The 27,189-nt window shown below is 43.2% G+C and overlaps 3 protein-coding genes across 3 annotated transcripts; all 3 read right to left on the bottom strand.

Moving 5' to 3' along the window:
- Nucleotides 1-3,825: 3,825 nt before the first annotated feature.
- On the bottom strand, nucleotides 3,826-4,770 carry LOC115457215 (olfactory receptor 6Y1-like). Its single transcript, XM_030186640.1, has one exon. The coding sequence runs from the start codon at nucleotides 4,768-4,770 to the stop codon at nucleotides 3,826-3,828; it is 945 nt and encodes a 314-aa protein (XP_030042500.1).
- A 6,658-nt stretch (nucleotides 4,771-11,428) lies between these two features.
- LOC115457214 (olfactory receptor 11L1-like) lies at nucleotides 11,429-12,328 on the bottom strand. Its single transcript, XM_030186639.1, has one exon. It carries the CDS (start codon nucleotides 12,326-12,328, stop codon nucleotides 11,429-11,431), a length of 900 nt encoding a protein of 299 aa, XP_030042499.1.
- A 3,855-nt stretch (nucleotides 12,329-16,183) lies between these two features.
- On the bottom strand, nucleotides 16,184-17,134 carry LOC115457213 (olfactory receptor 6F1-like). Its single transcript, XM_030186638.1, has one exon. It carries the CDS (start codon nucleotides 17,132-17,134, stop codon nucleotides 16,184-16,186), a length of 951 nt encoding a protein of 316 aa, XP_030042498.1.
- Nucleotides 17,135-27,189: the final 10,055 nt, after the last annotated feature.

Raw genomic sequence — 27,189 nt, 5'->3', positions numbered from 1 at the left:
GTGCCGCGCGCCGGTCAGCTTCGTTGTTTCCATGCTCCCTCTGCCCCGGAACAGGAAGTAAGAGGGAGCATGGAAAACAACGAAGCTGACTGGCGCGTGGCACCCCTCCAGCGGCGTGCACCCGGGGCGGGCCGCACCCACCGCCCCCCCTTAGTACGCCACTGTTAGTGGGGCTGACATATCAATGCATTTTTAAAATGTTCTTATGTTCTTCCATCTCCCAGTCCTGCCCCTTCTGAGGGTCATAATTATTATAGCAACTGGGACAGAGACAGTAATGGATGTTGGCATGTCAGCCTCGGATTGTTCTAGAAGTAACACGGCTACACATGGAACAGACTTCCCGGGATGTGGTGGTGGTGACAAATACTGCAGTAGAAATTAAGTAGTCCTGGAAAAGGGGTAGAAGATGCCTAGTTATAAAGAAATGAGGATTTGGTCAGAGATCTAATGGGATTTATGGTGTGGCCACAGAAATGAAATTGGGTAGAGATTTATGAAACTTATGATCTTATCTGTCACTTTTAAAAGTTTCATGGGGGTCAATATTCAAAGTGATTTAAGTGGGCAGAAGAGGCTGCTGCCTACATAAGTCGAACTCGATGGCCACTGAATATCGGCACTAATCAGCCATGTCAAATCTGGGCAGGAGAAGGGCAATCCGGGTGCAGAGGAGGAGCTGAGAGTTGTGCGGGTATTGGTGATGTTCAGTGGCCAGTGTCTGCATTGCTGAGTGCACGATAGGACCACAAAAAAGGCTGTCCTATGTTTGGGCTTTGAGCTATGTGGGTGTTGGCACTCGCATAACTTTTGGGTTGGCTGTCAGTCTAGGATCCTCAAATGGCTGTGTGGCAAGTGCTTTACTTGCCGCATGGCCTTTTCCCGCAGGAAAGAGAGACTTCCCTTTTTCCCACTGCGGTAAAAGGGGGCCTCGGAGCGCATGAATGCTGGCACAGGCCCCCTTTTAACTTCTGGGCTAAAATACTAAAAGGAGCCAGAAATATGGTGAAGAGGCTGGAGGCCAGGAGAACCTACAATATGCTCTAGGGTTAGATTTACTGAATTGCGGTACTGTGTTACTGCACCTTAACACTGTTTACACTCACTTTTTCATTAACAGACCCCTGTAACACATACCTCCTAATTCTGTATAAGTTGCCAAAAATAACAAGACAATTAGTCCCAATAATTGAATTTTTAACAAGCAATTATTGGCACTAATTAAATTTATTTGAATTTTACATGAAAAAAGGGGGCATGGAAGTGGGATGGACATGGGCAGAACAGGGGCATTCCTAAAAGTAACTCGAATTGTTATAGAATAACTGGGATACGCACCTAATGTAACGTTAGGCGCGATTCCCAGGCCAGCCAGAAATACAATCAGATCAACACGAACATACTTAAACCTCCACTACCCAAGCTGCAAAGGACTCAAATACAAATCAACTTATGCATCCAGCTTCTCCTACACAAGCACACAACTGTGGAACGCACTACCAAAAGCCGTGAAAACAACGTACGACCACCTCAACTTCCGGAAATCACTAAAGACCTACCTGTTCGAAAAGGCATACCCTATCGACCCAACTTAAGTGCCCGAACCTTGCAACACAACAAAACCGGAGGGAATCGGGGATGATCTCCCTTTACTCCCCTAGTGGTCACTAACCTCCTCCCACCCTCCAAAAAGTTTTTAAAAATATTATTTCTGGCCTCTATGTCAGCCTCAAGTATCATACCCAGTTCCATGTCAGCAGTATGCAGGTCCCTAAAGCAGTTTTAGTGGGTGCAGTGCACTTCAGGCAGGTGGACCCAGGCCCATCCCCCCCTACCTGTTACACTAGTGGTGGTAAATGTGAGCCCTTCAAAACCCACCAGAAACCCACTGTACCCACATCTAGGTGCCCCCCTTCACCCATAAGGGCTATGATAGTGGTGTACAGTTGTGGGTAGTGGGATTTGGGGGGCTCAGCACCCAAGGTAAGGGAGCTATGCACCTGGGAGCAATTTCTGAAGTCCACTGCAGTGCCCCTTTGGGTGCCCAGTTGGTGTCCTGGCATGTCAGGGGCACCAGTGCACTATGAATGCTGGCTCCTCCCAGGACCAAAGGACTTGCATTTGGTCGTTTCTTAGTTTCCATTATCGCCGAAAATCAGAAACGACCAAGTCTAGGGACGACTATCTCTAGGGACGACCTAAATTATTATTATTATTAACATTTGTATAGCGCTACCAGACGCACACAGTGCTGAACACCTGACACAGAGAGACAGTCCCTGCTCAATAGAGCTTAAAATTTAAAATAATACAGACAGACAAGGCAATTAAGAGCGAGGGAAGTACTGGGTGAGAAGGAACAAGGGGGGAGGCAAATGAGTAGTGGCTAGGAGCCAAAAGCAGCAGTGAAAAGGTAGGTCAAGATTTGGGCATCCCCGATGGTATTATCGAAACGAAAGATGGACGCCCATCTTGTTTCAATGATACGGGTTATCCCGCCCCTTCGCTGCAACTTGGGCGCCCCTTTCGATTATGCCCCTCCATGTAGCCCCAAGGGTTTTTGTGATTTCCTGGTGAAGCCTTATACTCAGTCTTGCTCCAGCACAATTGTTACACTCTTTCTTTCTTTCTTTCTTTCTCTCAGTCCCCCTGCCATTAATTTCTCCCTCATTCTCTGAATTCCCCATCTCTTTATCCCAGCAGTTACCGCTTTTCCCTGCCCCCAAGTCACTTTCCTAAAGCTACCCCTCCCATATCTACTTCCTCCTTCAACCACATCTTCAGCCAAGGTCAAGCATGTCACCATCTCAAGCTGAAGACTCTGCCTTCTTCACCTACTGACCCCTGCGGCCAAAGACAAGGGTCTCTTTCTCCTGTGGACCCACAAATGTAGCTCTGCTTAAATATTCTAGTACTTGTCACAGCAGGAAAGTAGAATTTCCATGGCAGGTTGGTCATGCATTCTCACACAGACAAGCACCATCCACTGATCTCTAGCGCCTGGAAATCTCGCAAGGGTGTGAATACATTGATATTTGCATACACACCCTGTTGATATTCACAGTACTGTTGGGAAAACAGAGCCTATTGGTGGTGGGGGGTTTTTTGGGGGGGGGAGGGAAGGGGTGACCTTGAGTGAAAGTTGATGTGTGCATCCATACCCTCTCAATTCTTATGCCAGGGATCTCGCTACAATTTTGGGAGGGGAACATTAAACCGTGGCTGCTCATTCTGATGCAAACTTTGTCATGCTCACTGTTCCTGGTGACAACAGATGGACACTATTTCTGGCCTGAGGCATATTATTGCTACTGGGCAGACTGGATGGGTCATTGCGGTCTTTATGGGTCAACCTTTACTATATTACTATATACATTCCCACCGCATTAGTAAGAGAAAATAGAAATGAACTTTTCATGAGTCATCAGAAGACCAGGGTGTATTGTAGGATTTGAGTCTAGGTTTTTCAGGATTTAGTTCACACATTTTCTTTGGAAAATCAAGGCAAGTTACATTAGTCATTTTATGAGCTAGGGAGGTTAGCTTATAAAACACTTTTTGAATGGTAACTTTCAATTGTTCATTCATAGACAAATCGGAGTCAACCCAAACCCCCATAAGCAATTAGTGTTTGGGCTGAAACATTTTTTATAAACCACTTTGATTGATTTCCACCAGATGGGTGGTTATATCAAATATTATAAGAAAATAAAGAGTTAGGACACATTTAGCTGAGAAACAATTGCTTCATTTGAAAAAAGCAATATGGAACATTTCTGCGCGTAACATGCTAATAAAGCATAATTCCGATAATATACCAGAGATTTAGTTCACTGTGGCTCTTTCAAGTTCTTTCAGTTTAATGATCACCCTTTTCAGGGCTGCTTTCACCTCCTGGTTTCTTAGGGTGTAGATGATGGGGTTCAGCAGTGGGGTTACAGCAGCATAGACAACAGACACCACTTTGTTCACGGAAAGAGACTCGTAAGGGCAGACATATATGAAAATCACTGTCCCGTAATAAATGAAGACCACGGTGAGATGCGAGGTGCAGGTGGCGAAGGCATTCTGCCTCCCTGAGGTAGAGGGCAACTTTACGATGGTTAAAATGATAAAAATGTAAGACACCATAATCAGCGTAAAACAACCCAAAATTATGAAACGAGCTATATATGTGTAAGAGATTTCACTGATGGAGTTTCTTGTGCAAGATAGCTCCATCAGTGGAGAAAAGTCACAGAAGAAGTGATCTATTACTCGAGGTCCACAAAAGGACAGCTGAGACAAAAACACTACAGGCAGCAGTGGGGACATGAAACTCATAAACCAGACACCACCAGCCAACTGAACGCACGCTTTGTCATTCATAAGAATGGGATAGCGCAAGGGGTAGCAGATGGCAATGAACCTGTCGAGGGACATCACGGCCAGCAGATAGTTCTCCATGGAACCCAAGACAGCACAAAAATAAAACTGAACGATGCATCCTTTTAGAGAAATGTATCTTTTCTTGCTCAGAAAGTCAGTCAGCATTTTGGGGAGTGTGGCCGAGGTATACCAGATTTCTAAGAAGGAGAAGTTGCTGAGGAAGAAGTACATGGGCTTGTGGAAGCGTCTGTTCGCTCTAACCAGACTGATTATCAGGATATTGGCCGAGATGGTTAAGAGGTAGATGGTGAAGATGGCGATGAAGACTATGACCCCCTGCTCCCAAGTTGTGTTGAACCCCACTAACAAAATTTCAGCCTCAGTGGTATAATTATCAGCCATCAATGTTGGTTTTGAAGCTTGACGTTATGGGTTTGCAGTGGTGGAGAAAGCTGAGGGAGAAAAAGAGCAGAATTATCAGATACAAAATATTATATATTTATTTAAAATATTTATAAACCACACTCTCTACACATCCTAAGTGGTGTACAAAACCAACATTCATAGAATAAAAGAAAGACATTTAAAACATGATTACATACAAATTCAGTATAAATAAATACAAGTTAATAAAAAAAACCCTTGAGTTGCTTTCTAAACTGTAAAACTGACCTTGTACTTCTGATCGCATGGGTAAGAGTATTCCTAAAACGAGCCCCCTTCAATCTGAACCATTCTGGAGTGATGACTGCGACTTGAATGATATATTCTTAGTGCATTTGCTAAGGCTAAAAGTGCCTCATTATTCAATGCTTTGTGAATTCAAACTGTATAAAAAATAATGATAAAAAATTAAACAAAAAAAATGTTAAAAAAGTAATACTTTGAACTGAACACGAGAACATATCAGGAGCTAATAGAGATCCTTCAGTACCTGAGAAATGTGCTATGTCAGGTCTTGTATTCCAACCACGGAAGTGGAAAGAACAGCAACATCCCACAGATAATCTGAGGAGCAGGAGAGGAGTGGGAACAGAATCTGGCTCTTCAAAAAGCAGACCGAGGACATCCAATGTTGAGGTAAAGTTTATTGAAGAAAGACTCGCAGTGTCCACATCTAAGATGCCCCAGGGAGATGTTGATTGGCGTGGGCTGTATGTCAGGAAGCATTGAGGGAACCAAATGTTCTTTGAGGTTTCTCTCTCTGGTATACGCTACCACGAGTTTCTCATTTTGAAAACAGTCATGGTTTTCTAGGCATCTGGAAATCGCTAGATGGTTTTCATCCCATATCTACCAGTTTTATGACCTTGGGCAAGTCACTAAAATTTCAAGTGTCTCTCTGTCTCTGACCTTTTGGATTTGTTCTCTCTCTCTCTCTCTCTTTGTCTCTCTCTACGTTAGCAGAAATAGGAGTTCCTGTAATTTCTCATGATTTCCCATAGTTAAATTGTAGAGCATAGCTCTGGGGGGGGGGGGGGGGCACTCAGTTGCTGAAGGGACTAGGCTGACTAGAAATAGCATCACATCCCATGCTGACCTTACTACACTGAATACCACATGAGGGGAATCACAGATGCATCGTTCCACTGGGAAGGCAGCAGGAGAAGAAACTTTCCAGGGACAAATTTACCTTGTAATTTAAATATTACAAGACATGAACTAGATGTATATTTCTCATGAAAACTCACCTACACATTATTAAAAAGCATCCTTTGCATAACATAAGGAAAAATCTAGAAAAATAACATTAGTGGTACTTCTCAGATACCATCTTCCAGGTTGATTTTAGTGAAATTCGGCTCATCCAAGAGACAGCATTTATTTATCAGTACAGAGAAGCAGAGGTATCTGTCTAATGCAGAAGCAATGAAAACAAAAGAAATCTATAGAAATGCTTGTACCCTGAATGTGCAAGGGAATCAGTAAAGTCTGAAACCACCTGGGGATAGGTTAGAAACCGATGACCAGCCAGAATTGCAGATTGTGCTGGGTTACAATTTCGTCAACAAATAAAAATACTTACACTTTTGTTTTGGCTATGATGTTGGTTCCTCTCGATCACCGCGTATTAAGAAGTCTGTAGTGAAAGAGGTTCTTGTTTAATGGACCCTGGAAGAGTTTAATCTTTCTAATTTTCTGTGCGTGATCTTGAGGAACTCGCTAGATGGTTTTCATCCCATATCTACCACTTTTGTGACCTTGTGCAAGACATTAAAATTTCAAGTGTCTCTCTCTGTCTATGACGTTTTGGATTTGCTCTCTCTCTCTCTCTCTACATTAGCAGAAATAGGAGTGCCTATAATTTCTCATGATTTCCGTAGTTAAATTATAGAGCAAAGCTCTGGGGAACCACTCAGTTGCTGAAGTGATCACACTGACTGGAAATAGCATCACATCCCATGCTGACCTTACCTCATCGAATATCACATGAGGGAAATCACAGATGCATCGTTCCTCTGGGAAGGCAAGTAGGAGTAGAAACTCTCCAGGGACAAATTTGTCTTTTACCATTTATATTTTATAAGACATGAACTAGACTTATGTTTTTCATGAAAACTCACCTACACATTATTAAAAAGCATCCTTTGCATAATGCAAAGACAGACCTAGAAAAAAATACATTAGTGCTGCCTCTTGGATATCATCTTCCAGGTTGATTTGAGTGATTTTACCTATCTTAATGACATCCTCCACTTTCTTTCCCCTTCCCCCTTCTCTGTAATTACTTACTGATCACTCCCACTTCCTACCCGTGAGATAAACATGCACTGTGCGCCAATGTGGCCATGCTGCTGTTTACTGCTGGGATCGCCCCCACGTAGAAAATAGAAAAATATTTTCTTCCATGGGGTTTGGCGTGTGCCAAACTCGGAATTACCATCGGGGTCATGTGCTACCCCTGAGGTAGTTACGATTTGGTGGCACATTATCCATGCGTTATCCCTCCCGCATCTTTGTAAAAGGGCCCCCTAAATTTTTAGTTTTTAGTTCACATATTTTCTTTGGTAGATCATGGCAAGTTGTATTGAACTACTTTAGGCATTCCCTGTACCTGGAGGGCTTACAGTTTGTACCTGAGGCAGAGGAGGGTGAAATGACTTGTCCAGCCCATTGCATTAACCATTAGGCTACTCGACTACTCTAAAGATGTCCGTTCATCATCCTGATTCACCTGGATTTGAATATACTTTTTCTCTGCCTCCTGGGGAGCTGAAGGCCAAACTGGTTGAAGGATAGGAAACAGAGAGTGGGGTTAAATGGGCAGTATTCACAATGGAGAAGGGTAGTTAGTGGGGTTCCTCAGGGGTCTGTGCTAGGACCGCTGCTTTTTAATATATTTATAAATGATTTAGAGATGGGAGTAACTAGCGAAGTAATTAAATTTGCTGATGACACAAAGTTATTCAAAGTCGTTAACTCGCGACAGGATTGTGAAAAATTACAAGAGGACCTTACGAGACTGGGAGACTGGGCGGCTAGATGGCAGATGACGTTTAATGTGAGCAAGTCCAAGGTGATGCATGTGGGAAAAAAGAACCCGAATTATAGCTACGTCATGCAAGGTTCCGCGATAGGAGTTACGGACCAAGAAAGGGATCTGGGTGTCGTCGTCGATAATATGAAACCTTCTGCTCAGTGTGCTGCTGCGGCTCGGAAAGCGAATAGAATGTTGGGTATTATTAGGAAAGGTATGGAAAACAGGTGTGAGGATGTTATAATGCCGTTATATTGCTCCATGGTGCGACCGCACTTTGAATATTGTGTTCTATTCTGGTCGCCGCATCTCAAGAAAGATGTAGTGGAATTGGAAAAGGTGCAGCGAAGGGCGACTAAAATGATAGCGGGGATGGGACGACTTCCCTATGAAGAAAGACTAAGGAGGCTACGGCTTTTCAGCTTGGAGAAGAGGCGGCTGAGGGGAGACATGATAGAGGTATATAAAATAATGAGTGGAGTGGAACAGGTGGATGTGAAGTTTCTGTTCACGCTTTCCAAAAATACTAGGACTAGGGGGCATGCGATGAAACTACAGTGTAGTAAATTTAAAACAAATCGGAGAAAAGTTTTCTTCACCTAATGCGTAATTAAACTCTGGAATTCGTTGCTGGAGAACGTGGTGAAGGCGGTTAGCTTGGCAGAGTTTAAAAAAGGGTTAGATGGTTTCCTAAAGGACAAGTCCATAAACTGCTACTAAATGGACTTGGGAAAAATCCGCAATTCAAGGAATAACATGTATAGAATGTTTGTACGTTTGGGAAGCTTGCCAGGTGCCCTTGGCCTGGATTGGCTGCTGTCGTGGACAGGATGCTGGGCTCGATGGACCTTTGGTCTTTTCCCAGTGTGGCATTACTTATGTACTTATGTACTTATATTCTGGAAGGAGTGAGTTTGGATTTTCACATCTGTGAAGGCAGCTACCAGAGCCAGTCATGTTTTTCTGATTGTGTATTTTTATTTACATTACCTTTTCATTTCCATTTCCATTTTTTTGTCTTTCAACTATCTTCAGGTCTTCCATTCTTTGGTCTAGTTAGTGTTGGGCTTGCTGCATTAGTGTTCAGAGTTAGGGTAAGGAAGCAATGGTGACATTTATAGGTCTTTTACTACGGCACGCCTAAAGGTGGCCTGTGCTCTTGAAGGCAGGGGCGTAGCCAGACTTCGGCGGGAGGGGGGTCCAGAGCCTGAGGTGAGGGGGCACATTTTAGCCCCCCCTGGTGCTGCCGACCCCCCCAGCCATTATTGACCCGCCGCTGCCGAACCCCGCCGCTGACCCTCTCAACCCCCCTCCCGCTGCCAACCCTCCCCCGCCATCGCTTACCTTTGCTGGCGGGGGACCCCTAGTTGCAAGGCTTCGTTCTGTTTCTGTGAGTCTGACGTCCTGCACGTATAACGTGTAGGACGCCAGAAACAGAATGACACCTTCGGGGGAAGAAGAGGACCTCCTGGGCTGGCGGGGATTGGGGACCCCCGCCAGCAAAGGTAGCTCACGGCGGGGGAGGGTTGGTGGCGGGAGGGGGGTCAAGAGGGTCGTCGGCAAGGGGGTCCAAGGCCAAATCTATGGGGGCCCCCTGGCCCCACGTAGCTACACCACTGGTTGTAGGCGTGTGTTTTGGATGCGTGCAAGGCCATTTGCTCATCGTGCTTGGAAAGAAGGCATTTTCTTTGTGCCAGAAAATGGACATGCAGCAAAATTAAAACCAGCGCGCATTCATTTGCGGGCTAAGACCTTACTGCCACCCATTGACTTAGCAGTAAGGTCTCTCACACTAACCAGGTGGTATGCACTCAGCATGTGTAAACTGACAATTACCACCGGGTAAGCGCCACGTGGTAGAAAATAGAAAATATTTTCTACCGCATGTTTTGGGCGCACGTCCAAAATGGAATTACCACCCAGGGCAAGCAGTAGCTGGGTGGTAGTGCCAGTTTGACACACATTGGACACATGTAGGTGCCTAGCAGGCTTATTTTTGAAAGAGATGGATATCCAAAAAGTGACATAAATTGGCACTTGGACGTCCATCTCACAGAGACGACCAAATTGGTATAATCCTAACCCGATTTTGGACATCTTTCTCAGAAGTCCGTCACAAGGACATCCAAATTTCAAGGGGGTGTATCGGAGGTGTGGTCGAGGAGGGAGTTGGGTGTTCCTAAGACTTGGACGTCTTTGAGCCATAATGGGAAAAAGCAAAGCCGTCCAGTACTAAAACTCGGACGTTTTCACCCAGACCAGTGTTTATTATGAATAAGGCACAAAAAGGTGCCCAAGATGACCTGATGACCACTGGAGGGAATCGGGGATGACCTCCCGTTACTCCCCCAGTGGTCACTAACCCCCTCCAACCCTCAAAAAGCATGATTAAAAATATTACTTGCCAGCCTCTATGCCAGCCTGAGATGTCATACTCAGGTCCATGACAGAGCATGCAGGTCCCTGGAGTAGTTCAGGAGTAGGTGCAGTGCACTTCAGACAGGTGGACCCAGGCCCACACTCCCCCACCTGCTACATCTGTGGAGGAAACAGCCAGCTCCCCAAAACCCACCAGAAACCCTCTGTACCCACATATAGGTGCCCCCTTCACCCATAAGGGCTAAGATAGTGGTGTACAGTTGAGGGTAGTGGGTTTTGGGGGGTCTGGGGGGGCTCAACACACAAGGTAAGGGAGCTGTGTATCTGGGAGAAGTTTATGAAGTCCACTGCAGTGCCCCCTAGGGTGCCCGATTGCTGTCCTAGCATGCCAGTGGGACCAGTGTACTAAAACTCCTGGCTCCCCCCACGCCGAAACGGCTTGAATTTGGACGTTTTAGACTTGAACGTCTTTGGTTTCAAATACGGCCAAAAATCAAAGAAGTCCAAATCCAAGGACGTCCAAGGTATTTTTGAACACAAAGATGGACGTCCACCTTTTTTTTGAAAATGACCTTTTCCACGCCTCTGAATTTGGACGTTCTACAAAGACGTCCAAATTCCAACTTAGACGTTTCTTTCGAAAGTGCCCCTCTATGTTCCTTTGTAAAAGGGCCACAGTGAGCAGATTAAAGATCTGGAAGGTGCTCTGATGCCTGACCCCCCAACCAAGGACTAACAGAGCAATGAAGATGCATTCTATGTATATTGTTGATTCATAAGCAATTAGTATTTGGGCTGAAACATTTTTGATTGATTTGCAACAGAAGGGTGGTGTATTAAATATTATAAAATACTAAGATACTTAGGTGAGAACCAATTGTCATTTAGCTGCAGATGAAGCCTCACATAACTGGCCTGATTAGGAGTCCTTGATTGCGGGGTTTTGGAAGGAGCTCTGATGTGTGTTCCCCAGCAATGAAGATGAGTTAGGAACATAGCTCTGGGATTCCAATCCTGGTTTTGATTGACTTGGAAAATCATAGAAGCTTCCAAAACTGTATGGTAAAATGCTTATCTCATTAGAAAAAGCAGTTTGAAATAATTCTGTATTTACCATACTAATACAACATTATTCCAATAATAAATGAGAGATTTATTTCACTATTATTCTTTCAAGTCCTTTCAGTTTAATCACTGTCCTTTTCATTGAGCTCTCATCTCCTGGTTCCTCAGACTGTAGATGATGGGGTTCAGCAGTGGGGTAACCACAACGTAAAAAACAGACACTACTTTGTTCATATAAAGTGACTCACGGACTGTAGGACAGACATATATGAAAATCACAGTCCCGTAATAAATGAAGACCACTGTGAGATGTGAGGCGCAGGTGGTGAAGGCATTGTGTCTCCCCGAGGTAGAGGGCATCTTCATAATGGTCGAAATGATAAAAATGTAAGACACCATAATCATTACGAAGCAACCCATAATTATAAAACGAGCTATAAAACTGAAGGAGATTTCACTGACGGAGTTTCTTGTGCAAGATAGCTCCATCACTGGAGAAAAGTCACAGAAGACGTGATCTATTTCGCGAGGTCCACAAAAGGACAGCTGAGACAAGGACACTGCAGGCAGCAGTGGGGCAAGGAAACTCATAAACCAGGCACCACCAACCAGCTGAGTGCACACTCTGTCATTCATAACAACCGGATAGCGCAGGGGGTAGCAGATGGCAATGAATCTGTCGAGGGACATCACGGCCAGCAGATAGTTCTCCATGGCACCAAAGAAGCAGAAAAAATAGAACTGGAGGATGCATGCTTTGTGAGAAATGGATCTTTTCTTGCTCAGAAAGTCAGCCAGCATTTTAGGGACAGTGACAGAAGTATACCAGATTTCTAAGAAGGAGAAGTTGCTGAGGAAGAAGTACATGGGCTTGTGAAGGCGTCTATTCACTCTCACCAGAGTGATAATCAGGATATTTGATGAGATGGTTAAGAAGTAGAAGGTGAAGAAGATGATGAAGACTACGACCCCCTGTTCCCAAGTCATGTTGAACCCTATTAACAAAAATTCAGGTTCAGTGGTGTCATTATCAGCCATCAATGTTCGGCTTTAAGTCTGTTGGACAAAAATAGAGAATTAACAGCTTAATTGAAACTTCTTATTTCATTAAGGAACTCGAAGGTCAACAAAGATGTTGTACGTATACTCTTTGTGTTCAGTTAACAAGACATTTGTGAGTTGAGACTGAATGAACAGTGGATGATGGTGATGCATGAATATATAACTAATTACAGGTAGCATTAAACTAGTGGTATGCTGTATTTATTTTTGAAGGTTGCATTTATAGATTTACAGAGGTGAAGAATGCTGAGGGAGCGAAAGAGCTAAAGTTACTAAAATGCTCTACCATGTTAGTGTGCATTATTAATGCATAAGCCTTCATTGAATAAAATCAGGTCAGTGGTAAATAATGGACATTAATGCACGTTAATATGTAGTTCTACATACGAACATAAGAATAGCCATACTAGTCAGACCAATGGCTCATCCAGCCCAGTATCTTTTCAACAGTAGCCAATTCAGGTCACAAGAACCTGGCAGAAACCCAAAGAGTATCAACATTCCAGAACCTCAAAGAGTAACAAGATTCCGGAATCCCAAAGAATAGCAAGATTTCATGCAGAACCTTAAAGAGTAGCAACACTGTACCTGGCAGAAACCAAAATAGTAACAGCATTCCATGCTATTGATCGTAGGAGTGCATTGGAAAGTGTGGGGGTTTCACATGGGTTTGAAAATCAACAAAATATCAGCAAAAAAGTTGCTTCTATAGTGACTAGCCGTTAAGCCCGTAACAACGGGCTAGTTTTTTGTTTTCCTATGGCCTCCCCCCCGTCCACCAACCCTGCTCTCTCCCCTGCCCTCCCCCCAGCGTCTGTTTCCCTCCGTTCCGCCCCCTCCTTCCCTTCCTGCTCCCTCCTCCTCTGATTTCCACGCCCATGTCCAAGCCCTCCTCCCTATTGGGCTGTACTGCTGGTGGAGGCGGGGCTTGGCCTTCTACACTCTCAGCGTTCTGACTCTACTGTGCATTTGCAGGTGAGTCGGTCACTTGCCGTTTATATGTTTGATTATCTTCTTGTGAAAACCACAGCTTAGCAATGGACTTTCCAATGGACTCCTCATGAAGACGACAGTGCTAAAACACAGCCCCTTCTAATTACTTTATCGTGTGGTAATTTATTTTTGGTCCCAATAAAGGACTTCATAAATACAATCACCCAGGTCTGTCTGTTTGGTCATTCCCAGCATTATTTCTGCAATGTGTAAGGATGGTCACCTTTGGTGGATCACTGTCATTCCTGAGTGGGGTTTCCATCTCGTAACCTGTTGGTGGTGTTTCTGGGTAGCTGAATAGTTTTGCATGAAATCTGTTCTACTTGTGAGTTTGTAGTACTTGGCTGTGGTCATCTCATCTTGCCTTTCTCATGTTGCGCTGTCTGAGGGTCAGCACGAAGTAGCAAGTGGTGATGGCTGAAAGGAGGCATGAGAAAGTTCAGAGTAGAATTTTGGAATCCTCTTTTGAGTCACTGAAAACTGTATTAGATATAGTTTATAGTTTATTTTAATTTGCTATACCGCCTTTGCTAACTTGCAGATCAAGGTGGTTTATGATCTAAAATCTTTAGATAAAAGGAAAAGAACTGCAAAATTTGAAAAAGAGAGATCATTTCATTTACGCAGTCAATAAGGCGTCATACGAGAGAAAGATCTTAAGAAGGAGTAGGTGCAGTACAGTGTAAGTAGGGGGATAAGGTTGGGGATGCGAAAAAGTTAAGGGGAAAGAGGAAGAGAACGAAAAAGAAAGAAGAAGACACAGTGCCAAGAAACTGAAACAAGCCTAAGTGGAATCATAAGCTTGGTGGAAAAGGCAAATTTTTAAGGTGGACTTAAATTTTTTAAGGGATAATTCGGCTCATATGGGAAGGAGCAAATAGTCCCACAAGAAAGGTGCAGTGAAAAAGAAAGCATGATGTCTGGTTGATTCTAGTTAGGCGTGCTTAGGACCAGGTATGTCTAAATGATGGACGTTAATAGATCGAAGTGAGTGGACTGGGGAGTATGGGATCTTGAAAGCTGATGAAGTAACTTGAAGGTAAGTGTGAGAATTTTGAAGACTATACATCAACCGGGAGCCAGTGATGCCTTTGAAGCAAAGGAGAAACATAATCATATCGTTGGGCATGGCAAAGAAGTCTAATGGCTGTATTCTGGAGAGACTGTAATTTTATTTAGATGACTATGAGAATAACCCAGATAGACTATGTTGCAATAATCTAACCTGGTGATCAATAGGAAGAGAACCAGGGAGTGGACGTTATCATGTTCGAAGTACCGCCAGACTGAGTACAATTGTCAGAGAATAAAGAAACTGGTCTTACATAAATTAGAGATTTGTGTGGAGAATGTAAGTCGGGACTCAAGTATGACTCCTTGATTACAGATCAACCAATGATATCAGGAGACACAGGACTATAAAATGTGTTATTTTATTACAGGGCACCTAAGTGAAAAATCCGAAAAGTCTATTTTATAAAGATGCTTTATTAAAGATAGAAAGAGACATGCGTTCCTGAATATAGTGGAAAGAGTGGTACTGAATGGGGGTAGTTCCCTTGATACAGCTTGAATGGTGAAAACAAATTCATGCCAGGTTCCTGTTTCTTGCCGAAATTAAATATTTTGAATGCAGTTAGAATAATGAGAATGGCTACAGCCTGTTTGCTTCTTGTAAACTGAAAATGGCTACAATTTCTGGGGTAAAAAGGGACCTCCGCACATGTCAAAAACACGCACCAATGCCAGCGCAGCTTCGTAAAAGGACCCCTTAATCAGGCTAAATGTTTGCAGGGGTTTCTACAACGCCTGAACCTTTAGCCTTCTTCAGAAGGTTGCATTCCCAGACTTGTGTTTAGCTCAAGGGAATAAATATGTTTCCCAAATCTAAATGAATCATTTTCCATCAAAAAACTGAATTGCAGGAAAAGCAGCTGCAAAAGTCGGCAAGTGCTTTGCATTTTAAACTGATGAAAGACCATGGGTGAAAAGCAGCTTGGGGAATTTGATAATTTTCCCAGTGCAGACAGCACTCAGCACAGGAAACACGGTTCATTGAAAGCTAAATGGAATGCAGAAAGACTACTGTTCAATTTAAAGACAGCAAAATTATTTAATAAGAAATATCCCAATTTACAGCTTAACCATAGACAATTTGTTTTGCTTTTAGGAGTCCTGCAGCACGTAGGAACCTAAGCACATTCTGTCAGAGACACAAAAATGTATCTTGAATTAACTTTTTATTATAATCTGGCAGCAAGACACTATCAGAAGACTGAAATCCTATGAGATACCATTTGAACACTTACAGGTCTCACAAAGTTGTTGATGCTTCTAGATATTTTCATGCTGAAAAGGAGACCACACTCTCAAAATCATCTTCTCTTGTTGACCCTACATGTGACTTTATCCTCTCTTTCCTTTAGCCCTCCTCCCTGTCTCTTTCGTCTTCTCTGTCCCTCATTGCTCTTCAGCAGAGTTGAAAGTGCTTCCTGTGCCCCAAAATATGTCTTCCTTGGAGTCACATGTTTCCTGAAGCTTTCATAGAGGCCTTTAAGGGATACGATTATAAGGCAGTTATATTTATGCTTATGATAAACTCCTTCAGGGCATTCAGCCAGTCATTAGCCTAAAATCCCTCCCTTCCCACATTAAGTGGGCAGATAGATGATTCTTCCCTGGGTAATTTTCCTTCTGAACTCAAGTTCTTGGCCGTGCATAAACTTTTTCTGCAATAGAATTAGATTTTTTCTTCCATCTCATTTGAAAAAAGCAGTTTGAAACAATTCTGTATTTTACCAAACTAATACAACATTATTCCAATAATAAACGAGAGATTTAATTCACTATTATTCTTTGAAGTCCTTTCAGTTTAATCGCTGTCCTTTTCATTGCTGCTCTCACCTCCTGGTTCCTCAGACTGTAGATGATGGGGTTCAGCAGTGGGGTAACCACAGCATAAAAAACAGACACCACTTTGTTCCTATAAAGTGACTCACGGATTGATGGGAGCACATATATAAAAATCACAGTCCCATAATAAATGAAGACCACTGTGAGGTGTGAGGCGCAGGTGGTGAAGGCATTGTGTCTCCCCGAGGTAGAGGGCATCTTCACAATGGTCGAAATGATAAAAATGTAAGACACCATAATCATTATGAAGCAACCCATAATGATAAAACGAGCTATAAAACTGAAGGAGATTTCACTGACGGAGTTTCTTGTACAAGATAGCTCCATCAGTGGAGAAAAGTCACAGAAGAAGTGATCTATTATGCGTGGTCCACAAAAGGACAGCTGAGACAAGGACACTGTAGGCAGCAGTGAGGCAAGGAAACTAATAAACCAGGCACCACCAGCCAGCTGAGCGCACACTCTGTCATTCATAACAACCGGATAGCGCAGGGGGTAGCAGATGGCAATGAATCTGTCGAGGGACATCACGGCCAGCAGATTGTTCTCCATGGCACCAAAGAAGAAGAAAAAATAGAACTGGAGGACGCATGCTTTGTGAGAAATGGATCTTTTCTTGCTCAGAATGTCAGCCAGCATTTTAGGGACAGTGACAGTAGTATAACAGATTTCTAAGAAGGAGAAGTTGCTGAGGAAGAAGTACATGGGCTTGTGCAGGAGTCTATTCACTCTCACCAGAGTGATAATCAGGATATTTGATGAGATGGTTAAGAAGTAGAAGGTGAAGAAGATGATGAAGACTACGACCCCCAGCTCCCAAGTCATGTTGAACCCTATTAACAAAAATTCAGGTTCAGCGGTGTCATTATCAGCCATCAATGTTTCGGCTTTAAGTCTGTTGGACAAAAATAGAGAATTAACGGCTTAATTCAAACCTCTTATTTCATCAAGGAACTCGAAGGTCAACAAAGATGTTGTACGTATACTCTTTGTGTTCAGTTAACAAGACATTTGTGAGTTGAGACTGAATGAACAGTGGATGATGGTGATGCATGAATATATAACTAATTACAGGTAGCGTTAAAATGGTGGTGTGCTGTGTCTGTTTTTGAAGGTTGACCTTATAGATTTACAGAGGTGAAGAATGCTGAGGGAGAGAAATAGTAGAGCATTCTAGTAACTGTAGCTCATAGTTATCTGGTATCTATAAATTTTGCTATGTTAGTGTGCATTATTAATGCATAAGCATCCATTGAATAAAATCAGTCAAAGGTAAATAATGGACATTAATGCACGTTAATATGTAGCTCTACATATGAACATAAGAATAGCCATACTAGTCAGACCAATGGCTCATCCAGCCCAGTATCTTTTCAACAGTGGCCAATTCAGGTCACAAGTACCTGGCAGAAACCCAAAGAGTATCAACATTCCAGAACCTCAAAGGGGGGGCAGTATGCAGGTCCCTGGGGGGGGGGGGGGGGAGGTATGTTTGTGTCAGCGGAGGCATAACGAAGGTGTGGACGTCCTTCTTTCAAATATTTTGGACGTCCTGAACTGCCCCCCACAGGAATGGCCAAATTTCAAGGGATTAGAGTAGAGTGGAGGAGTGGCAGAGTGGCCTAGTGGTTAGAGCACTGGTCTTGCAATCTAGAGGTGGCTGGTTCAAATCCAACTGCAGGAAATCGTGTGCAAATGAGCTAACAGCGAGCAGCTCATTTGCATGCAATTTCCTTCATGCATGCTCGTTCCTTTCCGGATGGGTAAGGGAAGGGCTTTTTCCATTCAGTTAGTGGGACCAGTGCACTACGAATGCTGGCTCCTCCCACAACCAAATGGCTTGGATTTGGTCATTTCTGAGATGGGCGTCCTCACTTTCCATTATCGCTGAAAACCGGGGACAACCGTCTCTAAGGTCCACCTAAATTTCATGATTTGGGCATCCCCGACCGTATTATCGAAACGAAAGATGGGCACCCCCGTTCAATTATTCCCCTCCACGTGAAAAGTCCAAAAAACCTATTTTATAATTTTATTTATTTATTAGGATTTATTTACCGCCTTTTTTAAAGGAATTCGCTGAGTGTGTCTTTTACTAAGGCGCGCTCACGTTTTTAGCACACTCTCAAATTGTGGGCATGCTAAACGTTGGAGATGCCAATAGGAATGCATTGGCATGTCTAACGTTTAGCGTGCCGATAATTTTAGCGCGCGCCCAAAACGTGAGCGTGCCTTAGTAAAAGACCCTCTGAGCACTGTAAGAATAGGTCAAACATGAGCAATAGACAATTACAGCAGTACAAAATACTCAAAAAACAATACAAAGTATGGCATGGTGTACTACTTACAATGTCAACAAAGATGCTTTATTAAAGATTGCATTCCTGAATAAAGTGGAAAGAGTGGAACTGAACGGGGCAATTCCCTTGATACAACCTGAACAGTGAAACACGAATTCATGTCAGCTTCCTGGTTCTTGCCAAAATTACATATTTTGAATGCAGTTGGACTAATGATGATGGCTACGGCCTCTTTGCTTCTTGCAAAATGAACGTGGCTACAATTTCTGATGGTCCGATATAAATAATTAAGAATGTTTGGCTGAGAGCAATTTTTTGATGTAGATATGTATCAGCTAATTTGGTGGTCTATGCTCATACAACAACCCCAGTAGTATGCAAATAGACAAGCATAAACACAGAAGATGACAGCAGGTGAAGACCATACGTTTTTCAGTCTACCCATCCATACCAGCTGTTAATCTCTACATTTCCTTCCTTTCCCTCAGTGACCTTTTGCCATTGTCCCATGCTTTCTTGGATTCAGAAACACTTCTCATCTCCATATCCTCCACAGGGATGCTGTTCCACATATGCTCTGCCCTTTCTGTAAAGAAGCATTTGCTTATATTACTCCTAAGTCTGTCCCTTTTCACCCTCATCTTGTGCCTCCTCATTCCAGAGCTTTTATGTCATGGATGTATTTAAATGCTTCTGTCATGTCTCCAGTCCTTCTTACAAAGTATACATAATATTCAGATTTATTTTTTCATCTTCATGATGTAGACCACTGACCATTTTAGAAACTGCCCTCTGAACCTACTCAATCCTATGTATGTATTTTTGAAAGTGTCGTTTCCAGGATTTTACACGGTACAGCAAATGAAGTATCAACAAAGACTTCTTAGGGACTCTATCACCTCCTTTTTTCTGCTGGCTATTCCTCTCCCGAAGCGCTCAAGCATCTTTCTGGCTTCACCATCACCTTTTCTACCCCAGCTCTTCCCAAACCACACACCAAGGAATGCCTATGAATGGCATGAATATAAGTACACACGATCTTGTTGAGATACGTACTGATACCTCGTATATTCGTTTGTACAATTTTGTAAAAGCCATTTTCCACCTGAAAATATGCTTTGCATGCTGAAAATACTTTAAGGCACCCCTGAAAGAAAGCAGGGTTCAAAAGCTATTTGCTGTATAAGGTAAAATGGCTGCTTTAGCATCATTCACATGGGTCCTTTTACAAAACAGAGGTCAGCCCAATGTGGGCTCGCTAAAAGGGAAGTACCAGTGGGCTACCACAACAGCCCAGATGTAGTTCCAACCCGCAGCATGCGTCATATCCAGTGCTACAAAAATTATTTATTTTTGTAGCGCCGGTGTGCAGGCGTTGGTAATCGGGCAGTGCGTGCGCTGCCCGGTTACCATCGGGTTAGCGCGAGAGCCCTTACCACCACCTGAAAAAAACAAAGACCTGCCTTTTACCCGCTGTGGTAAAAGGTGGCCTCAACACACGTTAAAAACTTGCTCCGAAGCCAGCGCAGACCCCCTTTTTTCCGCAGCTTCGTAAACGGACCCCTTAATCAGGTTAAATGTATGCAGGGGTTTCTATAACACGGGCACCTTTAGCCTTCTTCAGAAGGATACATTCCCAGGCATGTGTTCGGCTCAAGGGACTAAATATGTTTCCCGAATCTAAATGGATCATTTTCTACCAAGAAAGGAAATGCAGGAAAAGCAGCTGCAGAAGTCGGCAGGTGCTTTGCATTTTAAACTGATGAAAGACCGTGGGTGAAAAGCAGCTTGTGGAATTTGATAATTGTCCCTGTGAAGACAGCAGTCAGCACAGGAAACACGGTACACTGAAAGCTAAGTGGGATGCAGAAAGACTACTGTTCAATTTGAAGACAGCAAAATCATTTAATAAGAAAGATCCCAATTTACAGCTTAAGAATAGACAATTCTTTTTGCTTTTAGGGGTCCTGCAGCACGTAGGAACCTGTGTATATTCTGTCAGAGACACAAAAATGTATCTTTAACTAACTTTTTATTATAATCTGGCAGCAAGATGCTATCAGAATACTGAAATCCTATGAGATACTAAATGAACACTTACAGGTCTCACAAAGTTGTTGATGCTTCTAGATCTTTTCATGCTGAAAAGGAGACCACACTCTCAAAATCATCTTTTCTCATTGACCCTACATGTGACTTTATCCTCTCTTTCCTTTAGCCCTCCTCCCTGTCTCTTTCGTCTTCTCTGTCCCTCATTGCCCTTCAGCAGAGTCGGAAGTGCTTCCTGTGCCCCAAAATATATCTTCCTTGGAGTCACATGTTTCCTGAACCTTTCATAGAGGCCTTTAAGGGATACAATTATAAAGCAGTTATATTTATGTTTATGATAAACTCCTTCAGGGCATTCAGCCAGTCATTAGCTGAAAATCCTTCCCTTCCCTCATTAAGTGGGCAGATAGATGATTCCTCCCTGGGTAATTTTCCTTCTGAACTTAAGTTCTTGGGCGTGCATAAACCTTTTCTATAATAGAATTTGGGGGCTATTTTACTAAGTCACGTAAGCATCTATGCATGCCCAACATGCGCCAAAATGGAGTTACCAAGCTTCTACTGCATGGCTCTTGCGGTAATTTCATTTTTGGCATGCATCCACCACACGCGCCCAAAAATATATTTTATTTTCTGGCGTACGTCAGCTACGCATGCCAAGTAGCATTTGGCGCGTGAAGGTCATTACTGCCCGGATACTGCGTGAGTCTTTACCGCTAGGTCAATGGCTGTCGGTAAAGTCTCAGACCCAAAATGGATGCGCGGCAATTTTGATTTTGCCGCACGTCCATTTTTGGCAAAAATTTAAAAAAGGTCTTTTTACAGGCACGCTTGAAAATGGATTGGCGTGCGCCCAAAACCTGCGCCTACACTACTGCAAGCCATTTTTCAGCGTACCTTAGTAAAAGGACCCCTTGATTTTTTTCTTCTATCTCTTTATATTGGGCCACAGCCTCTGGAGTTCTGCATAAGACCCGTGTAGAAGCAAAACTCAGAGAGTATGAAGATGAGCAGCTCAAAGGTAACTGCTTGCCCTGGAATTTGTAGTATGGAATGTTGCTACTCTTTGAGATTCTGCTTGGAATCTTGCCACTCTTCAGGATTCCAGAATCTTGCTATTCTTTGGGGTTCTACATGGAATGTTGCAACTCTTTGAGATTCTGCATGGAATCTTGTCACTCTTTAGGATTCCAGAATCTTGCTATTCTTTGGGGTTCTACATGGAATGTTGCTACTCTTTGAGATTCTGCTTGGAATCTTGTCACTCTTTAGGATTCCAGAATCTTGATATTCTTTGGGGTTCTACATGGAATGTTGCTGCTCTTTGAGATTCTACATGGAATCTTATCACTCTTTACAATTCCAGAATCTTGCTATTCTTTGGGGTTCTACATGGAATGTTGACATGATTTGGGTTTCTGCCAAGTACTTGTGATCTGGCTTGGCCACTGTTTGGAAAACAGGATACTGAGCTAGATGGACCATTGGTCTGACCCAGTATGGCTACTCTTATGTTCTAAGGTAGAAAACTCTTTTCTTCCACAAGAAAAACAAAAGCGCTTCTGCAGTATAGTTCCAAATTGTTGTATTTGTCATCAGTTTTTCCCAATATATATTTTTTATCACAGTCCATAGCTGCAGTTTACTCCTGATGAAGGCTGAAAAAGCTGAAACATGACCTGCGTTGAGTGTACAAATGCATCTGGGACTGTTTTCATCACTTTGGATCATCTTGGTACTCTATTTCTACCACTTCTCTGAGGTTTGTTTTCACATTCGAGTGGAAGTATTGGTTTTCTTTCTGACGTTAAGACCCATGTAGAAGAATCTCTGCGAGATACACGCTGGAGGATATACGACAGCAGCCTTTGCAGGAAGACTTTCCATCTGCCCTGAGGTTTGAGCTCCTATCTCATTCTTAATCCTATCTGTCAGGTGGATCCAGCACAATAAAGATGCCAAACTGAGATATGATTAAGAATGAGACAGTGGAATATATTATAAGAAATATGCACATTTATTCCCTTAAAAAACACCAGGAAAATAGGACCCCATTGAGTTTGAAAAATCAAGATAAGTGTGGAGTTTTTTCACTTTGAATACCATTGTACATATATACGTTATCACTGATCAACTTTCGGAAATCACTGAAGACTTATCTCTTCAATAGAACATACCACGATGACCCATTACCTGAACTTTAGTGCATTACAACTTTAACTGTCATTTTATTATTGATCCTGTTATAACTAATGCTTTATCTCATTTGTTACATATATTCTTCCGTAATTATTAATTGTATCTTCACTCTGCTATGGCAATAACCAGAGCGGAACATTGTAAGCCACATTGAGCCTGCAAATAGGTGGGAAAATGTGGGATACAAATGCTATAAATAAATCACTTATATGAAAATTCAGAAAAATGTATAAAAGTATAAAACGTTGGAGGTTTTGGCCAATGATGAGCTGCAACCAAAGTGGATGCCTTGTGCAGAAGAAAAAGTGACACCACTGGCTTTCTTGACGTCTTTTTCCTCCATTGTTATTTTTGAGATAATTATTTTTTGTGACGAACACTTATTAACAATTTGATATTATCCACTATTTGTTTTGAGATTCTTTCTTTAGGAATGACAATACTATAGGGTGCCAAAGTTTGCTTGTGTCGTTTGTGTGATCGTAAAAGGCACACCACGACCTGGGGAAAAAAAATAAAACAAAACAGAAGTGGAGTCCTTGCCTGCACCCTTCTCCTCCACTGCTAACTCCAGACTCCGTTCCTTTTATCTTGCTGCACCATATGCCTGGAATAGACTTCCTAAGCCGGTCCGTCAAGCTCCATCTCTGGCTGTCTTCAAATCTAACCTAAAAGCCCACCTTTTTGATGCTGCTTTTAACGCCAAAGCCTTATTCACTTGTTCAGAACCCTTATTTCATCATCCTCACTTTAATATTCCCTTATCTCTTGTTTGTCCTGTTTGTCTGTCCTAATTAGATTGTAAGCTCTGTCGAGCAGGGGCTGTCTCTTCATGTTCAAGTGTACAGCGCTGTGTACGTCCAGTAGCGCTTTAGAAATGATAAGTAGTAGTAGTAAGTAGTTACTAAGGTGTGCTGAAAAGTGGCCTGCGCTGGTGTAGATGCGTGTATATTGGACGTGCGCAGATTCATTTTTCAGTGCACCTGCAAAAAAGGCCTTTTTTGCAGGCTGAAAATGGACGTGTGGCAAAATGAAAATTGGCACATGTCCATTGTGGGCCTGAGACATTACCGCCACCCGCTGACTTAGCGGTAAGGTCTCACACATTAACTGGGCGGTAATCGTCTGCACATGTACACCACCGATTACTGTCTGGGTAGAGTCATGTAGTAGAAAAATATTTTTGTATGTGTGTATCGGATGCTTGTAAAAAAATGGAATCACCGCCCGGGGCTCACGGTAGCTGGGCATTAGTTCCCAATTGACGTGTATTGGATGCACGTAGGTACCTACGTGCCTTAGTAAAAAGACCCCAAAGAGAATGAAATGTGGGTGAAAATCCAATGCACTGACACCACAGTGCATCCAGAGGCACTATGAAGTAGCATTTTGAAACCAAAAAGAAGTCAAAGGACAAGAAATGAGAAAGTTTGCGGGATGGAGACTAACCTGCTTATTTTTGAAGGAGATGGCCGGCGATCTTCCGACACAAATCGGGAGATGGCCGGCGATCCCCTAAACCCGGCTAAATTGGTATAATCGAAAGACGACTTTGGCCGGCTCCAACTGCTTTCCGTCGCAGGGCCGGCCAAAGTTAAAGGGGGCGTTTCAGAAGGGCACGGAAGGTGGGATGGGGGCGTTGTTACGAGAAGGCCGGCTTCGGCCGATAATGGAAAAAAGAAGGCCGTCTCTGATGAGCACTTCGCCGGCTTCACTTGGTCCATTTATTTTTAGGACCAACCCTCAAAAAAGGGGCCTAATTGACCAGATGACCACCGGAGGGAATCGGGGTTCACCTCCCCTTACTCCCCCAGTGGTCACCAACCCCCTCCCATAAAAAAAAACAAATTTAAAAACATTTTTTGCCAGCCTCTATGCCAGCCTCAAATGTCATACCCAGCTCCCTGACAGCAGTATGCAGGTCCCTGGAGCAGTTTTTTGTCGGTGCAGTGCACTTCAGGCAGGTGGGCCCAGGCCCATCCCCCCTACCTGTTACACTTGTGGTGGTAAATGGGAGCCCTCTAAACCCCCCCAAAACCCACTGTACCCACATGTAGGTGCCCCCCTTCATCTCTTAGGGCTATGGTAGTGGTGTACAGTTGTGGAGAGTGGGTTTTGGGGGGGATTTGGGGGGCTCAGCACCCAAGGTAAGGGAGCTATGCACCTGGGAGCAATTTTTGAAGTCCACTGCAGTGCCCCCTAGGGTGCCCAGTTGGTATCCTGGCATCTGAGGGGGACCAGTGCACTACAAATGCTGGCCCCTCCCATGACCAAATGCCTTGGATTTGGCCGGGTTTGAGATCGACGGCATTAGTTTCCATTATCGCTGGAAACCAATGCCGGCCATCTAAAAAGCCGGCCCAAATGCTGAGATTTGGCCGGCTCCAACCGTATTATCGAATCGAAAGATAGCCGGCTATCTTATTACGATAATACGGTTGGGCTGCCGCTTGGCCGGCGCCGTTCGATTATGCCCCGCCAAGAGGCAGTTCTAGGAAATAGAGGCTGATTCTGGCCTGGCAAGATCTATTGGAAATAAAGCATAAAGACACAAGCTAAGATCAACAGAGAAAACAATAGCCAGGAAACAGAGATTTTTGCTATTCAATTCCATTGTTTTAAGAGTCCATATTTCTAATGAAAATGTTAAAATCTTATTTGCATGTTATTAATTTAAAAAGACTTTGAAATATACAACAGCCATAACTTATTCAAACATGCGTGGGATAAACATAAAGGAATCCTGTTCAGAAGGACTGGATCCTCAGGAGCTTAGCCGAGATTGGGTGGCAGAGCTGGTGGCGGGAGGCGGGGATAGTGCTGGGCAGACTTATACGGTCTGTGCCAGAGCCGGTGGTGGGAGGCGGGGCTGGTGTTTGGGAGGCGGGGATAGTGCTGGGCAGACTTATACGGTCTGTGCCAGAGCCGGTGGTGGGAGACGGGGCTGGTGGTTGGGAGGCGGGGATAGTGCTGGGCAGACTTATACGGTCTGTGCCCTGAAGAGGACAGGTACAAATCAAGGTAGGGTATACACAAAAAGTAGCACATATGAGTTTATCTTGTTGGGCAGACTGGATGGACCGTGCAGGTCTTCTTCTGCCGTCTTCTACTATGTTACTATGTTATAACCTTTTGTATTAAACAGAACGCAATGTGAAGCCGTGAGATGGAATTATGCTGTTTTAGGGTTCTCGTATTATGTGTTAGTTATTTTCTGATGAGTTTTTGTTCTCAATGATCCTTCCATTGTGGAGATGTTGCTATTCCTGTCTCAAGCTGTAACCAGATGAAAAGTTCTATATGTTAAATAAAACCCTGTTGATTTTTTTTTAAATATTTTTATTAGTTTTCAATACAGTACAAACAACTGTGCAAGAAAGATTATACACGGTGCATAAGGCAATAGAAGAAAAAAAGTAAGGGAGAGGAAAAGGAAAAAAAAAATCCATGCACATGCCAAATCCAGTAAAAGAACAGCAGCTAGTGATATAAAGCACAGCGTGGTACATTTTGAAAATAAGAAACAAGGGGAGACCATTTTTCCACATTCAAGGTTATCAATAGAAATCAAACAAATTAAAACATGGAAAAGAAAATAAGATGATACCTTTTTTATTGGACATAACTTAATACATTTCTTGATGTCCAATAAAAAAGGTATCATCTTATTTTCTTTTCCATGTTTTTGTTTGATTTCTATTGATAACCTTAAGAGTGGACTAACACGGCTACCACACTCCTCCACATTCAAGGCAAACTTAAGTGATTTTTTTTTGCAAGATATGTTTCAGACTTATAAGTTTGGGACAACAAATTCCACCATTCCTGATATGTGACCTGGTTCCGAGATTTCCAATGTAAACAAAAAATAAAAATAAAACCCTGTTGAAGACTCTGGCTACATTCTTTTCTTGAATACATTGGAACAAGCTCACAGACTTAGTAACAAAATGCTCAGGGACCCTTTTAATAAGTTGTGTAGGCGCCTACATGAATCGATTTTGAACTACGGTCCGGCTACCGTGTAGCCCGGGAGGTAATTTCATTTTTTACGTGCGTCCACTATGAGCGCCGGAAACTGTATTTTATTTTCCGGCGTGCGGGCAGTAATTGACATTGGATGTGTGTTGACAATTACTGCCCGGTTATCGAGCAAGACCTTACCACTAGGTGAATGGGTGGTGGTAAGGTCTCAGACCCAAAATGGATGCGCGCCAATTTTCATTTTGCCACACGTCCATTTTTGGCCCCCCCCCCCAGGCATTTTTTACAGATGAGTTGAAAAATGGATCTGGGTGCATTCAAAACACCCGCCTACACTAATGCAGACCATTTTTCAGTGCACCTTAGTAAAAGGACCCCTCAATTGCTCTCTCTTCAAAG

Source organism: Microcaecilia unicolor, chromosome 14 (assembly GCF_901765095.1).
Source record: "Microcaecilia unicolor chromosome 14, aMicUni1.1, whole genome shotgun sequence".
NCBI lineage: Eukaryota > Metazoa > Chordata > Amphibia > Gymnophiona > Siphonopidae > Microcaecilia > Microcaecilia unicolor.
This window is presented reverse-complemented; position numbering and strand designations above follow the sequence as displayed.

Bases quoted from the DNA above. Each gene is read 5' to 3' on its own strand.
- LOC115457215 (XM_030186640.1), bottom strand. From the start codon at position 4,770: ATGGCTGATAATTATACCACTGAGGCTGAAATTTTGTTAGTGGGGTTC.
- LOC115457214 (XM_030186639.1), bottom strand. From the start codon at position 12,328: ATGGCTGATAATGACACCACTGAACCTGAATTTTTGTTAATAGGGTTC.
- LOC115457213 (XM_030186638.1), bottom strand. From the start codon at position 17,134: ATGGCTGATAATGACACCGCTGAACCTGAATTTTTGTTAATAGGGTTC.